The 15,159-nt window shown below is 48.1% G+C and overlaps 1 protein-coding gene across 1 annotated transcript in view; it reads right to left on the bottom strand.

Annotated features, from left to right (window-relative positions):
• Positions 1-592: 592 nt before the first annotated feature.
• The window catches only part of COL4A4 (collagen type IV alpha 4 chain), a gene marked incomplete at its 5' end in the record, with an annotated part of 118,387 nt that continues 103,820 nt past the window's right edge, over positions 593-15,159 (bottom strand). Inside the window, 5 exons of the mRNA XM_082658683.1 lie at positions 593-1,471; positions 1,890-2,176; positions 3,882-4,070; positions 5,680-5,796; positions 12,108-12,233. Coding sequence (XP_082514809.1) covers positions 1,208-1,471; positions 1,890-2,176; positions 3,882-4,070; positions 5,680-5,796; positions 12,108-12,233 — 983 coding nt within the window. The 3' untranslated portion in view covers positions 593-1,207. The remainder of the gene's footprint in view (positions 1,472-1,889; positions 2,177-3,881; positions 4,071-5,679; positions 5,797-12,107; positions 12,234-15,159) is intronic.

Raw genomic sequence — 15,159 nt, 5'->3', positions numbered from 1 at the left:
GATGCTCCTGTAAAAACCAATAACAGGAACATAAAATTCAAGTTGTAGGTTATCTTTGTTTCATTTAAAAGAGTGCTAGGTCTTTTGGGGGCATGGGGTGATGATGACTTAAATGAATCTTCTTACCTAAGTTTAATTAAGTCGGCCCTTAATTTTCTCCCAAGTGCATAATGATAGCTCTGTCACTTCCCCGTATGAGATGCCATTATGTGGATGGAGGGAAAGTGTCCGTTGCAGGCCCTCTCTGTGAGGCAGCTCTGCAGCCGCCCCCAGGGAGGGGAACAGGATGCTTTATGTGAACATGGCCCCATGTGGCTCCAGTCCCATTAGCACGCACACTGGAAGACAAGCCAGACCCCGACTGGGCAAAAGCAGTCTGTTTGGAAGTTGACGGCAGTGGGGAGTCAATTCTTGTGAATCGCTGCCTTAATATTCATTAATAGCTTTTCGACTCTTAATCCCTCACTGGACGTATATTTTTCCATAATTGCTACTTTTCCAAAGGGTTGCCAAAGCAGGCGTTTCTGTTCTCTGAAAAATGCAGAAGAGAACATAATGTTTTATGTTCATCTGTGATGTGTTTTATGCTAATGTCGCATCTCTGGAATACAGCGACCGTGGTCCTTCCTGGCATAATGATTCATTCTGCTTTGAAATGAACTCTTCAGGCTGGCTGTGTGGATTTTTGTTTAATCTCCGTGGGTCATAGTTTTACAATTAAAGTGCATGGAAAAACAGATTACAGAGGAAATCATTTTGAAACGTAGGAAATCTCTACTTTCTAGTTTCATTTGTTGGCCTATTTATTTTTTCCTGTAAAATCCATCCAGAAGCCCACTGTATTACAGAGTAATTGACTTCAATTGTTTGAGTTGCTATTAACCAATGAATGACGTTTTCAGTAATGTAATTTGTATCATCTATTTGCCTTCCCCTGAATTAGCATACTTTTAAATAAAGCCAGCTAAGAATATCCGGGTTTCATGTAGGTTGGTAGGTCCAAACAAATCTATACGTGTAGCGTTTGCTTAATCTGTCCCAAACGGAGGAAGGGATTACAGTACTGTGGGAACAACCACATCGAAACAGAAGGAACAGCTAAACCAGGAGTCCAAGATGAGCACCACTGAATCTCTTAGCACAGCCTAGGATGCCTTCACCTCCTAGCAAATTTCTCTTGGTGACCTGATGACAAGCGGCAGGTTCTCTAGCTGTGCTTCACACAGACCTGGCACCTGCTAATTTTCTGGCGCTGGGCTTGGCTTTCTTTCAAGGTGTCCGGTGAGGGTGCTGAGGAAAACTGCAAGTCAGGTCTCACAGTTGTCAGCCAGAAGCTATACTCATTTGCAAAAAAGTGGCAAGTTCCCTGACGTCCTTGGCATTCAAGGAACGGTGCAGCTCTGAAATCCTCCAGGCAGCTGCCGGGTGACATGAGGGCCTGGCCGCCTCCTTGGTCCCCAGCGCCTGTGTGCTACCCGGACAAGAGAGAATTAGGGCTCAGACATCTGCAGAAAACCCCCTACCCATCCAGTGACACGCCGAGGTCTGGGCCTGATTTACATTTTCCCTGAAAATCATCCCAGGAGGGAGAAACTACAATCTGCTGAGGAAAGGAGGCGCGGGAGACGTGAGGGGTGTGCATGCAACAATAAACCACTTTCGCTGAGGGCTGATGCAAACCCATCTTCCAAATTCTACCAAAGTTTAAAAAAAAAAAAAAAACATGGACAATAAGAAAAAAGAGTGGCCCTGCATCTCCACAGGCTATAGTCTGTGGTGGCCTTCGTGACCCCATGTCCTACTGCCGTCCGGTCTGCACAGGACTCTCAGAATTTCGGTCCAGTCTGGACGGAAGGGGGCTTAGGGACGCCGGGCGCGCAGGGGCTCACCATCAGGAAAGAGTACCCGATCCAGAGGCTCCTCCAGGCCCGCGGACACGGCGGGACAGACTGGTCCTGACTGTGCACGGCCACGGCTTGCGCGGGGGCCTCGCACACGGCGCAGCGGCTGATGTACGGGCGGATCTCCTCCTCCGAGAGCGGCGTCATAGGCAACGGCGCGGCGCTCGCCAGCCAATAGGACCTGTCGTTCCTCCGGGCGTACTGGCACACTTGGTGGATGTTGCAGTGGGCGAAGGGCAGCGTGCTGAACATGGGGAGGCAGGAGCCCGCCAGGCCTTGGGAGGGAAGGCAGCAGCATGGTGTGTGGGGTGCAGAAGCGGCCTCCCCGACACGGCCCATCTGCGCGCACACAGTCTGGCATCGGGAGGCTCTGGCCAAAGCCTGCTGCTATGGCGGCGAGAGCACGGTGTGCCCCTGACCACTTGGGCCGCCTCCGCGGTCTCAGGGGCCAGCCCGCATTCCCTCGGCCACTTGTCACTGTCTCGGGAGCCAAGCAGTAGGCCGGGTGCTGGAGGGAGAGGTGAGCACAGCTCTTCCCCGAGAGCTTCAAGAAGCTCCTAGCCCGGCCTGATGGGGGAACGTGAGGGGCAGACGGGCCCTGGGAACACAGCAGCACAAGCCCTGAGAAGTGGAGGCACTGGGGCTTACAAGAAGGATGGCTGGAAAAAGTGACTCTACGCTAGGACCTGAATTATGAAAAAGATCTGGCCGGGTCTGGAGATGGTGGTGACCATTCAAAGGAAAGGCCTATTTATACAGCAGTAAAGAGGGCCAGGGGTAGTAAGGGGGCATGGAGCTCAAAGAACTCAAAGAAATTCACTGGGGGGAAGGGGGGGAGAGCAGGTCTGGGTCTGTCTCAAGGGCATCCCAAGGTAAATCAGACCAGAGGATGCAGGCTCTGTCCACCTTGTTAAGGAGTTTGGATTTTATTCCCAAAGCTCTGCAGAGCGAGGCCATGGTGGCTCTGGTTAGACCAGGGCAGGGGAGGTGACCCATGGTACACATGTAAGTAGCTGCCCCTCTAGGCCTGCACCCTTTCACCACCCTTATGGACTTGGGGGGGGGGTGTCACAGCCCAATGAGAGCCGTGACGAGACTCACCTTAACACCAGCTGTCCCTGTGGGCACAGCCCTCCTGCACCCACCACTCCAGCCACCACTATCTCGGGGAGACCACGAGTGCCAGCACCCAGGGGGCGGGGGGACTCAACCCTCGGCTTAAAAATCAGTTCCTGCGGCTCACAAATCCACTATTGAAAACTGACAGATAGTGCCAAGGGTAACTCCCTGAATAAAGTTCTGATGTTGCTTAAGGTACAAATTTGCAAACAGTAGATAAATAAGTCCTAGTGATCTAATGCACAGTGGAATGAACATAGACAACAATGTTGTATCCTAATCATCAATTTACTAAGGATTAAATCTTAATTATTCCCACCACAAAAAAGAAGTGATAGTTATGTGATACGAGGGAGGTGGCAACTATCGATACAGTGGAATCATCTTATGATATATCGGATCAACACTTTTGTACACCTTAAACTTACATCATGTTATATGTCAAATGTATTTCAATTTTAAAAATTGGCGTAGGTTGAGGAGTTGATGCTGGCTAATGCCACACCATATAACCACCAGGGTACCATTTTACATCTAAACTCAGGAACCAACCATATCCTGATCAAATCATTTACACTGAGAAATAAAAATTGCACTTTATATCAGAGTTACCCTTAAGAATTATTTTTTTTAACTAATAATAAGTAGTCAGATAATAATAACTATAGCCAGAATGAGCGGCTTTGGCACCTCTCAGGATCATAGGTTTAACAGAATTAGTTGAGAATTAGCATGGTAGTTGAAAAAGAAAAAAAATCCCATAGATGACTGATCGTTTAAGATGTTGATGAATCCGTAAAACTAACCCCAAAGTTTTGCTCTTAAGCAATGAATCTGGGTGACCGCGTGCCAGCTACGTACCAAGGTCTTGATTGTGAGCTCTCTCCTGTCCTTCCAGGTATAACAGACTATACCCAGTCCAGAGCCTGGGCATGCCCGCGGGGCAGGTGGGTTCTCCATCTGTCTGACTGTGGAGAACCAGGAGGAAGCCACTGGGGTATACAGGGCCGAACCCTTCGGGCCCAGGATCCCCCACGGGCCCAGGAGGGCCTGGAGGAATAAAGAAACACAAATAAATAAAGGCCATTTAGCGAGTTCAGTTTAACAAGCATTCTTAACACCACCCCGTCTGCTGCTGTGCTAAGTACTCAGGGAGCAGAGAGGAATGTCCCCCTCACACAACTGCAATGTACACCAGCAACTCATCCAGCAAGGACCTGTTCCAAGCAACTTCTAGCTGCTTGTCTTACATTAGCATAAAAACAGATGAAAATCCCTGGCCTCCTAGAGCTTACATTTTACTCAAAGAAGAGAAATGACAGTAAGCATAATCGAAAGGTAAATTGTGAAATACTTAATAAGTGATAAGTGCTGAGAAGAAAAGAGCTGGAATGACACACCCCATGTAGGATCTCCCAGACCCCTCCGACTAGACTGGGAACCTGCTCTCTGAAAAGGCGAATCTCAAAGTTAGTCTTTCTGACACCTCCCAGACCTGTCCCATTGTTCTGCCATATCGTCAGTTCCATTCTAAGAAGGACAAGGGCTTGGAATCCATATGTTTGGCTTTGTAGCTCTTCTTTTATAAGGGAGGGAGGCGGAAGGAGAGCCGAATTCTAGAACTCTTGAAGTGGCTGGTGGGAAATGAACGGTTGTACAGAATGTGGGCAGGAGCCTCTCCTTTGGCATCTCTAAAGGGCTGACCCATGGAAGAAGGCCCGTGGCTACTTCTAATTGCCAAAAGCAAAAAGTGAGGTTAGACTCTGAAATCAAACGGTGTTTTAAAAATGTGTTGTTTCTGGAAGACTGGCAGCTCTTCTCATCTATACACCAGAAGTTACAAAGTGGTAGCTCGCGGACTGCATCGTGCTCATGTGTTTTGTTTGACTTACCAAGATCTGATGAGTTAAGATTTCCGGCTAGAAAAGCAGAGTGTAGGGAACGTTGAGCCCGCATTTCTACATGGCAACAATTTCTACAGAGCCGAAGCTGAGCTGCTGCTTTTGGACTGCAGCTTCCATTTTCTTGCAGTGCCCCGTCCTCAGTCCCTCTCCCACCCCTTCACCTGCTTCTCATTAGTAACCCGGTACTGCCAGACAGATACTCTCCAAAGATGAGAGGGTATCTGGGAGCCTTTGGGCCCTAACATATTGCCTAGTGTGTTATCGTTCAAATTTATATTCTGTAGAGTCTTATCTCTTCTCATCCAAGGCCCACTCTCAAATATTTCTCTTAAGGAACAGCCTTGTATTCTATATAAGTTGATTGATGGCTGTATGCTAAGATGAATGAACTCAGAAAACCAGAGGCCAAGTGATTCAGTCAGTTGTAGATGTGAGACCACCCCCGCTGTCCCCAAGATCTTCAGCACAGCCTCTCAGTGGCAGTCACACAGCCAATGCCAGGCTTACCTGGGGAAATGGCAGAGCCTTTTAGGTTAATGTACAGCGTTTTGGGAAAATAATGGCTTGACCTGTTTTTATGATGGTCGAGTATCAGTTAAAATGTGGAGGACACATCCTGTTCTGTTCTTGTTGCTTTGTCTCCCTAAAGCCTGGTGAGTGGATGTCTAAGGCAAATGCTTAAGAGGCCAGGGGATCTTGTAAACAGTCTTAGATCCACTGTGCCAGGGAAAAGAAGAGAAACCGAAACTCCTTACCTGGTACTCCTGGGCAGCCCGCTTCTCCCATGTCACCTTTGTGTCCCGGAGGCCCAGGGGACCCTGGAAGGCCATCCTCGCCTCTCCTGCCATCCAGCCCGGGCTCTCCTTTGCACCCTGCAGGGAAGTTCACAATGGTGATGATGACAGCAATGTGACACCCACTAGGCTAGGATTTACTGCGTGGATTCCTCGTGTCAGCCCTGGGCCTCCCATTTGGACCAAGCAGCACTGGCTCATTCCATCCCTGCAGCTACCTGAAGTTGGGGTTATACTGTCTCCACTTGGCAGTGGGGGTAATTGAGGCTCTAAGAGATCAAGTAACTTGATCAATTAAGGCCAATGAATCATTAATGGGCAGAGTCAGGATCTGAAGCCAGAGCAGCGAGGTGTTGAGTGAGACATTTTCACATTTTCTTCATAGTCTTGTATATTTGACCTGGTTGGGTTTTTTTTTGTTGTTGTTGTTGTTTTTAACATTGAACACATCTGGCTTTTGTAATTAAATATTTTCCTTAAGAATAATTTTTTGGAAGCCTGAATGGAGGAATGAATAAAACTTAATAGCATTTAGTTGAGAGTCAGGTTAAATTTAAAGCAAGGGCAGCAATTTTTTTTTTTTTTTTTTTTTGCGGTACGCGGGCCTCTCACCGTTGTGGCCTCTCCTGCTGCGGAGCACAGGCTCCAGACGTGCAGGCTCAGTGGCCATGGCTCACAGGCCCAGCTGCTCCGCGGCATGTGGGATCTTCCCGGACCGGGGCACAAACCCGTGTCCCCTGCATCGGCAGGCGGACTCCAAACCACTGCACCACCAGGGAAGCCCAGGGCAGCAACTTTTAACAACAGTTCTTTGTTGAGGGTTACAAGGTGCTACCCCTTTATGTGAATTATCCAGTTCAGTCTTCACAGCAGCCACGTGACGAGGTGCTCCCACATGCCAGGCTACCAGTGGGGAGACGCAGGCTAAGAAAGGCCATGGTGCTGACCACGTGTAGTGAGGAAACAGGCCTGGCAGGCCGAGGGCAGAGGCTGCACCATCCATCTCCAGACCCTACTTGGTGACCAGGGCTCAGGCGTGTTCCCTGGAGCCTCGGCGGCCAGCCGTCACACTGAGACTCGAGCGGTTCTTTAAGTGTTTGGCTCCTTTTGGCCCACGACATAAGTTCATTAGCCACGATCTCCTTTGGTCTGGGTAGCAGATTTGGTCCCTGCCTGTGGGGGACTTTGCAGCCCTTCCCCTAATTACCTGAATCACGAGTCCCTCAAGGTTTCTGTTCTCTACCTCTATTCTCTCTCCCTCTCTCCCTTTCTCGATCAGTCTTCTCTGTCCAATCCCTCTCTCTGCCACAAATTAGCCTAAAACCAACCATTAAGTCCAAGAGGGCTCACTTCAGTAGCTGCCCCTCTTTTCCACGCCGGGACGTGTTCTTCAAGGCAGCGGGGGCCACCTGAGGATGTGGCATAGGGCCTGCCGTACTCAGGGGACCAGACATCTCACTCGACTCCGCTCTCACACAGGCACCCTTAAAGCCATCTGAAGTACATGCCCCCCAAACGTCACTGCCTTTACATTTTGTCCTAAAATCGCCTGCCAGAGTGGCCCCCACAAACCTCCTCTTTTCATCCCACATCCAGCAGCCACCACCACCCCTACACCCGACGCTGGTCGCACTACGTTCAGCGTGGGCGTCGGGGGCAGTCCTGGCTTTCGGGGTGCTGTGATGTCACTCTGTCTCCTCTTGGATCATAAATTCTCTTGGAACGTCCTGCAATGCCTGGACTACGTTCTTACATGGTCACCATTCAGTAAGTGAGAAAGGAAACCTCTCCTCCCCATGGAGGGGAGGGACGCCCTCCCCTGTCTAACTGGGCAGAAGCCTCTTCCTGGATGGCACTGCGGTACGCGAGTTGGTGCATCTCTTTCCACCAGCTTCGAAGAGAATATCCGTTATCTCGGAAGGAACCTAAGCCCGCATGGTGAGCTCAGAGCACTCTTTTCTCTCCCACCCAACGAGGTGATTCCAACACGTGGCTACTGTGCGATCCTGGAAAGGGCTGCCCAGGGCTAATGAGACGGTGAAGCAATGGGCGTATCACAGACAAGGCAGCAGACATTCCTTCCCAAGTATGGACATGCGACGAGCTCACCGCCCCGTCTGGAAAAGAGTTCCCTGCCAGATGTTACAATAGAGGCTTTGCTCCCTTTAGGGGAAGACAAAGGGAAATTGTCAGCAGATGACGTTTCTGAGAGTCAGGAAGGAAGGCTTTTGTTAACTCGAGTTGTGTACCCAGAGCTTTCTACTTGGAACTTGTTTTACAGAACAGACCTACGTCTAAAAGCCCAGCAATGTTGGATGGAGTCCCTCCTCTGAGAGAGTCACGTGTTGACTAGAAGATAAACGCTCCCAACAGGATGTTGGGAAGTCCATTAGGCAGTGACCGTTCAAACCAGAATGGAAACCACTTTTGCGTTCATCACAGGAAGTCTCAGCCTTTGAGGGCCACCCAGGAAGGAAAAGTTGTAGATCAAAGAGATGTGTGGGGCTTCCCTGGTGGTGCAGTGGTTCAGAGTCCGCCTGCCGATGCAGGGGACGCGGGTTCATGCCCCGGTCCAGGAAGATCCCACATGCCGCAGAGCGGCTGGGTCCGTGAGCCATGGCCGCTGAGCCTGCACATCCTGAGCCTGTGCTCCACAGCGGGAGAGGCCACAGCAGTGAGAGGCCCGCGTACCGCAAAAAAAAAAAAGAGATGTGTGAGTAGAGAAGCATTAGACCTTCTGTGATCGAGAGCTCTTAACAGACTCAGGTTTTGATTAGAGTGGCCATTACCCGCTCATACTGGGTAGCAAAGAATCAGAACTTCGTTTTTCTCTATGTAGGTTTCAGCGGCAGCCCTTGGATACAAAATCAGCTTAGCAATGAAAGAGGTTTTGAGGGAAAACAGGAAGAAAACCACAATGTCATTTTAAGCGAAGGTGGTACTTTGCAGGGGCAGCTGATCCTTCACAACAAACCTTGGGGTGGTCTTTACAGCCCCACACACCCTGCTGAAAGAATCGCCTTCAGAAAAGGACAGATGACGCAAGTCCATCACGGCTGGGCCACTTTAGACCCTTAGAATATACCTGTCACTTTTCAGTAACTGGATAGCACGGCCAATGCATCTAGGGTGGCCAGTGGGAGCAGACAGGGAGAGGGGACCAAGGAATACATTGCTGGCAACGAGGGTTCTTTACAACAGGAGCTGGGTTGGGGGCTGTATCAGAGAAGAGGGGGCCCCACAGAAAGCAGTGGGTTGGGAGCGGGTACACAGCAGGGCCAAAAGGAGCTCCAGGGAAGCTGAACCACAGAGCAGTGCAGCCCACACTGTTAGACAGCTGGGGAAAGTGGGTGATGCTTGCCGGGAAGGACTGTGCACTTTTTTTTTTAACATAACAATCACATTCTGTGGCACAACGGTGGCCTCGGGGTGTCCCCACTGTCAGCAGGCAGGGTCAGTGACGTCAGTAAGGAGAGGGCACGGGAAGCCAGAGACGGCCGTTCTGTGGCCACCTGCGGCTGGATAAGCCCATCCGACCCCAAGTCAGGAGGAATTCGAGATGACAGGTGATCACACCTGGACCACAGACACAGTCAGCCCTCTTTCAGAAGCTCACAATCTATGCAGAGAGAATCTTTTATGTGCCCAAGAAAACTACTAAGTTAAAGTGTGCAGAATTTGCCCATTTGATTTTTTTCTTTGTCACTTTCTTCGGTTATTTTCCAAAGCCACCACAGTAGGTGAACCCAACTACCTATCTGGTCTCTAATGATATTGGGGTGAAGCAATGGGTCTCAGCCCTGGCTGCCTGCTACAGTCATCCAGGCAGCTTTCTCAAAACACTGATGCTCGGGCCCTGTCTCCCTCTGAGTTTTGCTGGTCTGGGATGAGCCCTGGACATCAATATTTTTTCAAGCCCCTCCAGGTGACTTTAACCTAGAGCTAGGACTGAGTCACTCAAGAAGGCATCACCCTTAGCTGACTCTTTTGAGGACAGCATTCATATAATATAGTTAGGGTTTCTCAAACTTGAATGTATATACAAATATTCCGGGGATCTTGTTAAAATGCAGATTCTAATTAGGTGGGTCTGGGGGGTGGCCTCAGTTGCCACTGGTCCTCAGACCACACTTTGAGCAGCAAAGATGTAGCCGGTTCTCAGTTTCTGGATTATTAGGCCAACCTGCCCCAACTGCGCTCCTGCCATCTCCCTGTTGGACAATTCTGGTTTCTCAAAGTCCAATCTCTCCTTACAAGCTCTGCTCAAATGCCAGCTCTTGCTGGGGTCTTAAGAGTCCCGCAATCCTCCAGGCTGGAATTACCTCTCCCCAACCCGTTTTCCTAATGCCTTTTGCTTGAAACTCCTTCAAAACATGAATTATAATTTCCCATTATTTAGAATTACTTATGATCTGCCAGCTATGTCTACCATGAGGCTGTGAGACCCACATCTCATTCACATCTGTATTGCCCACAACACCTAGTACTGCATTTTATAAAGAGTAGAGGGGTACTTCCCTGGTGGCGCAGTGGTTAAGAATCCGCCTGCCAGTGCAGGGGTACATGGTTCGAGCCCTGGCCTGGGAAGATCCCACATGCCGCAGAGCAACTAAGCCTGTGCGCCACAACTACTGAGCCTGCGCTCTAGAGCCTGCGAGCCACAAATACTGAGCCCACGTGCCACAACTACTGAAGCCCGTGCACCTAGAGCCTGTGCTCCACAACAAGAGGAGCCACTGCAATGAGAAGCCCACGCACCACAATGAAGAGCAGCCCCCGCTCGCCGCAACTAGAGAGAGCCCGCGCGCAGCAACGAAGACCCAACGCAGCCAAAAATAAATAAATATAAAAAAAAAAGAGTAGAGGGGGTCTGGAAGTATTCTCTGAAATGAATTTGCAGAAACCCATTACAGGCCACATCTTCTACTTGAAAGTTAATTTTTTAAAGGGGGGATGGGACCAGCCCTCAATATTGCAGATATATACACAACAAGACAGCTTGGTTTTAAAATAAGGTTGAGTGATGAGTTTATTGACTGACTAAGGGTTTATTCATGCAAAGAGTGCCAAAAAAAAAAAAGTAACTACTCTCAACTCCCAGCGCCCGTGGGCCGTTAAAGGAAGTTGCTCCCATCCACACTCAATTAACTGACTGCACAAACGCAGATGCAATGCAGCAAACACAAACAACAGAATCCCATACTAACATAAACAAGGCTCCAGAGCTGTTCGGGATGCCACCCAAGAACTACACAGACTCCAGCGGACCGGGACATCTCTTGGGTCCTTAGCTACTTGAGTTTGGGGAAACACAAGGAAAAACAGGTGGTGCAAAATTCAGTTTTACTTCCAATTTCTTTGGCCCTGAACCAAAAGGAGCCAGAGCCACAGCTGGGCAGTGGGAAAGCCAGGAAGAGGAACGGTTTCATGCCTCTTAGGCTAATTTGCACATTTGTTTCTAGAATTTGGTATCTAGAACCACAGGCACTGCCACTGGTCTAAAAAGATAAGTTATCTCTAGATGACCAGCCTAAACTCTCTAATCTCTTTGTAAATTACCCAATGAGATGGGGATATATGAAGAGAAAATAAACCATTGGGAGGGCACCTTTTAAAGGAATGGTTTGGTTTAAATACTTAAATAAGAATCCTGCCACCCTGACAATGACTGAGCAATGCTCAGATCCGTTAGATGAATGACGCGATCTTTGCCATAATTTATCGTGACCCTCCCCCTCTTCCCTTTTCCTCTTCCAAGTGATACACCTCCTTCTCCCTTCCTGTAGGCTGTTCTGCTCCACTGGGTCCCAATTCAATTGTTTTTAATTCAAGGTCAAATCAACACCTAATAATGACTACTCACAGAGCATCTACTCTGTGGTGCTAAGAGGTTTCAAAACCTCATGCCCGGGCTTCCCTGGTGGCGCGGTGGTTGAGAGTCCGCCTGCCGATGCAGGGGACACGGGTTCGTGCCCCGATCCGGGAAGATCCCCCATGCCGCGGAGCGGCTGGGCCCGTGAGCCATGGCCGCTGAGCCTGCGCGTCCGGAGCCTGTGCTCCGCAACGGGAGAGGCCACAACAGTGAGAGGCCCGCATACTGCCAAAAAAAAAAAAAAAAAAAAAGAAATACCTTATGCCCAAAAGCTGCCCACAAGTAAAAGATTAAAGTAGGCGTTCCTCATCACAACAGAAGGGATGTGTCGATCCCGTTACTACATGATTAAACCTTTGGACAGATGCAGAGAAGATGTTTAAGGGGAAGGAGGTTTCCACTGCTTCATCCCCACTAGTTGTTGCGACTCCATACCAAAAGCTACGTAGCAAACACCCAGATTTTCATTTCAGCAACCTGTGCTGCCAGTAACAAACAATCAGTGTGAGGTTCATACCTGGTCCTGGGGGGCCTCTCATTCCGGGGAGCCCCATGGTTCCTTCTGGTCCTCTTGGGCCTGGTACCCCAGGAAGCCCCGGGATTCGGGGGCAAGCATCCACGTCTGCAGGGGGCCCAGGTTCACCTGCAATTAGAACCACCACCTGTGTGAGGGATTCAAATGCTTATGAACCAGGTCCTTCTGCCGTCTCGAGCTGGATGGGCTTCTGACACTACGCTGAAACGTTATCGAGCATCTTCAAGCATCCAGTGTCAGCTCTGTGAAGATGGGGCTTTGTCTTGTTCACTGTGAAAACTTCTAGAATGCTTTCTGTTAATGACTGAATGCCTGAATGAGTGAGTGAATGGGAATCTCAGAGAAAGCAAAAGAAGTATGAAATAGTGAAGATGGGCCCTGACAGCGATCACGTGGTGACCTTCACAGGATCCGCAATCTTTGGGCCGTTTCTTACCAGGAGCTGGCCACAGGTGGCATGGGGAGAGGTCCCGGTGTGTTCCTCATACTCAGCTTAACATCACCCTAATTCATCAGTCTACACTGCAGCCACCTGGGTTTCCAGAGTGTCTGGTACTCAAGGGGACAATTTCAGGACTGCTAGAGGCACTGAGGCAGTGACTTTCAACCTTGAGTGCATGTTGGAATTATCCAGGCGAGTTATAAAAATACAGATTTCTGGATCCCACTCCAGAAAAACTGGTCTCATTGGTATAGGATGTGGCCCGGGCAGTGCCCTCAAGCTTGACTTTACAATAATCCCATCTGCAGAGCTTTTCAAAGATACCGCTGCCAGCAACCCATCTAGATAATTAAAAAGGAATCTCTGGGGGTGGAACCCAGGCATTACTAATTTTTTAAACTCCCCAGATGATTCCAATATTAGCTAGGGCTAAGAAGCACCACCGGAACGCTGCAGTTCTGACGTCAGCACGTCACAATCATCTGTCAGGCTTGTTAGAGCCCAGAGTTTCTGAGTCAGTAGGTCTGGAGGTGCGGGGCAACATTTTACATATCTAACATGTGCCCAGGTAAAGCTGATGGTGCTGACATGGGGAATCTCATTTAGAGAACCACTGCCCTAAAGGTTTAATATGTTTTTTCTTCTTGGGCACATTCACAGCTCTAAAAACTGTGTTTTGGTTTTTTTTTGCTAAATCTTCATTCAGTCACCCTGCAAACATTCACAAGGAAAAAGAAATAATGACACTAAGCCACAATGCTAACAGCTAACACTTACTGGATCACGCATCAGAACTCGTGCTAAGTGCTTTATGAGTGAATGTTCCCACCCAGCCTGTGTGTGTGTGCTGCTGTCATTAGAAGGTTACAGGGAAGAAAAGTCAGGCTCAGGTAAATAAGCAACATACCTAGGGTCACGAAGCTACTACGTGGCACAGTCTAGATAAAACTCCAAGACATCCTTGCTCCAAAACTGCCCTCTTCACCCGCACCCCATAATGCCTTCCCTGAGAACTCTGAACACCTACGTGGTGAATTCTAAGAAATGCAACATATTGTAAAACACATCATTGATTACTTATGGTTTTCTTAAAATTCATACAAATGTGCAAAATAATTTTAAGGACAGTGATAAAGCAGTGAAAAAATCCTAGAAAACCTGGCCACAATGACAATGTAGTCTACACGGTACTTACTCTGCCTGTGGAAAAATGAACTAGAACCCTATAAGCTGTTTGGAATTTAACCTCCTCGAAAATATGGTGTGAAACCACAAGTGACACCAAGTTAGAGACCTTTTTACAGTACATACAGTTTAATGTAAAACTTGGCTTTTTCGCTCTGAGGGACTTGAGAGAGATGCATGTAGGTATTTCCTACTTTCCCTGGATAATCTGGTGCATTATGGTGGGAATTCACCAGTGAGGGTAGAGGGGAGGAAGCAGGTTAGTGGAGGATGGGCGGGCATTTGGCTGGTACGTCACATTTAGGATGTTGATGTTATATTCCAGTGAGTTTATATATACAGTCAGAGAGACACTAAAAGGACTGAAGTGAAACTCATTAAATATACAATAGTAATTTAAAAATATAAACATTTAAAATAGCAGGATTTCTTAAACTTCTGATTTTGCATTTCTTTACTTTCTGACAAACCAGAAGCTGAAAGAAAGGGGCCGAGGTATCTCTTGTAAGGGCCCTAAAAATAATAAATGGTGTCTGTATTCAGGGCAACGTTCCTTAGGGTTAATAACAGACGCCTGGAAAGAAGAAATGCACACTTTCACGATTTTTCTTTTCTTCTTTTGAGAAACTCTTTTTATTCTCTTTAAAAATGCCAGACACAAAATCATATGTTGCTTTCGCATTGTGGAGGATTGAGTGAACACTTAGTTGAAAAGAATAATGGCATTTTCATTTTAACACACAAAGAAACTTGCTCCTTGACAGTGGACTTTGGGTGTGGTGGGAAAGGCTCGTCACAGCCCCTTACTGGGTAGTAAGGACCCAGCTTTTCATGTTGTTGATGCTACTTATTTTAGGGACGTTCTCTGTATTTATATTGTAGAATTTAGAAAGGAAACCTGCGTTGGTATGTACTGTAGACTTTCACAGAGAAAGCACTCATACTCTGTGCCTGAATTGAAATTCTATAAGCTGAGTCTCTACGCCGCCTTGACAACCTGTAATGAGGCTCAGCATTGGGGCACTCTAACATGGGGTTACCATATCTGTAACGAGGAAGCAAAGGCATTAAAACCTAATATAATTACAGCACCCCATCTAAACAAATGCAACGAGTTGCACTCACACATACAGTGAAAAAGGCAAGTACGGAAATGACTGCAAATGAGATTTAGAGGAAATGATTCATCTTATAGCAATGCTTACCTCTGGAGCCTGGAGAGATCCAAAGCCACAATGAGGCCACACAACGATTTTCATATGGCAGAAAGAGATTATAAAAGTGTGAATTAGGACAAAAGTGAAATGACAAGTAGAATGTCAGCATCTTATTTACATAAAAAGTCCACATCAATGTTACTGACAAGAACATCTATGATTAATGGAGTTTTCATATCTAGAAAGTCCT

This window comes from Grampus griseus (assembly GCF_964374135.1).
Source record: "Grampus griseus genome assembly, chromosome: 7".
Taxonomy (NCBI): Eukaryota; Metazoa; Chordata; class Mammalia; order Artiodactyla; family Delphinidae; genus Grampus; species Grampus griseus.
This window is presented reverse-complemented; position numbering and strand designations above follow the sequence as displayed.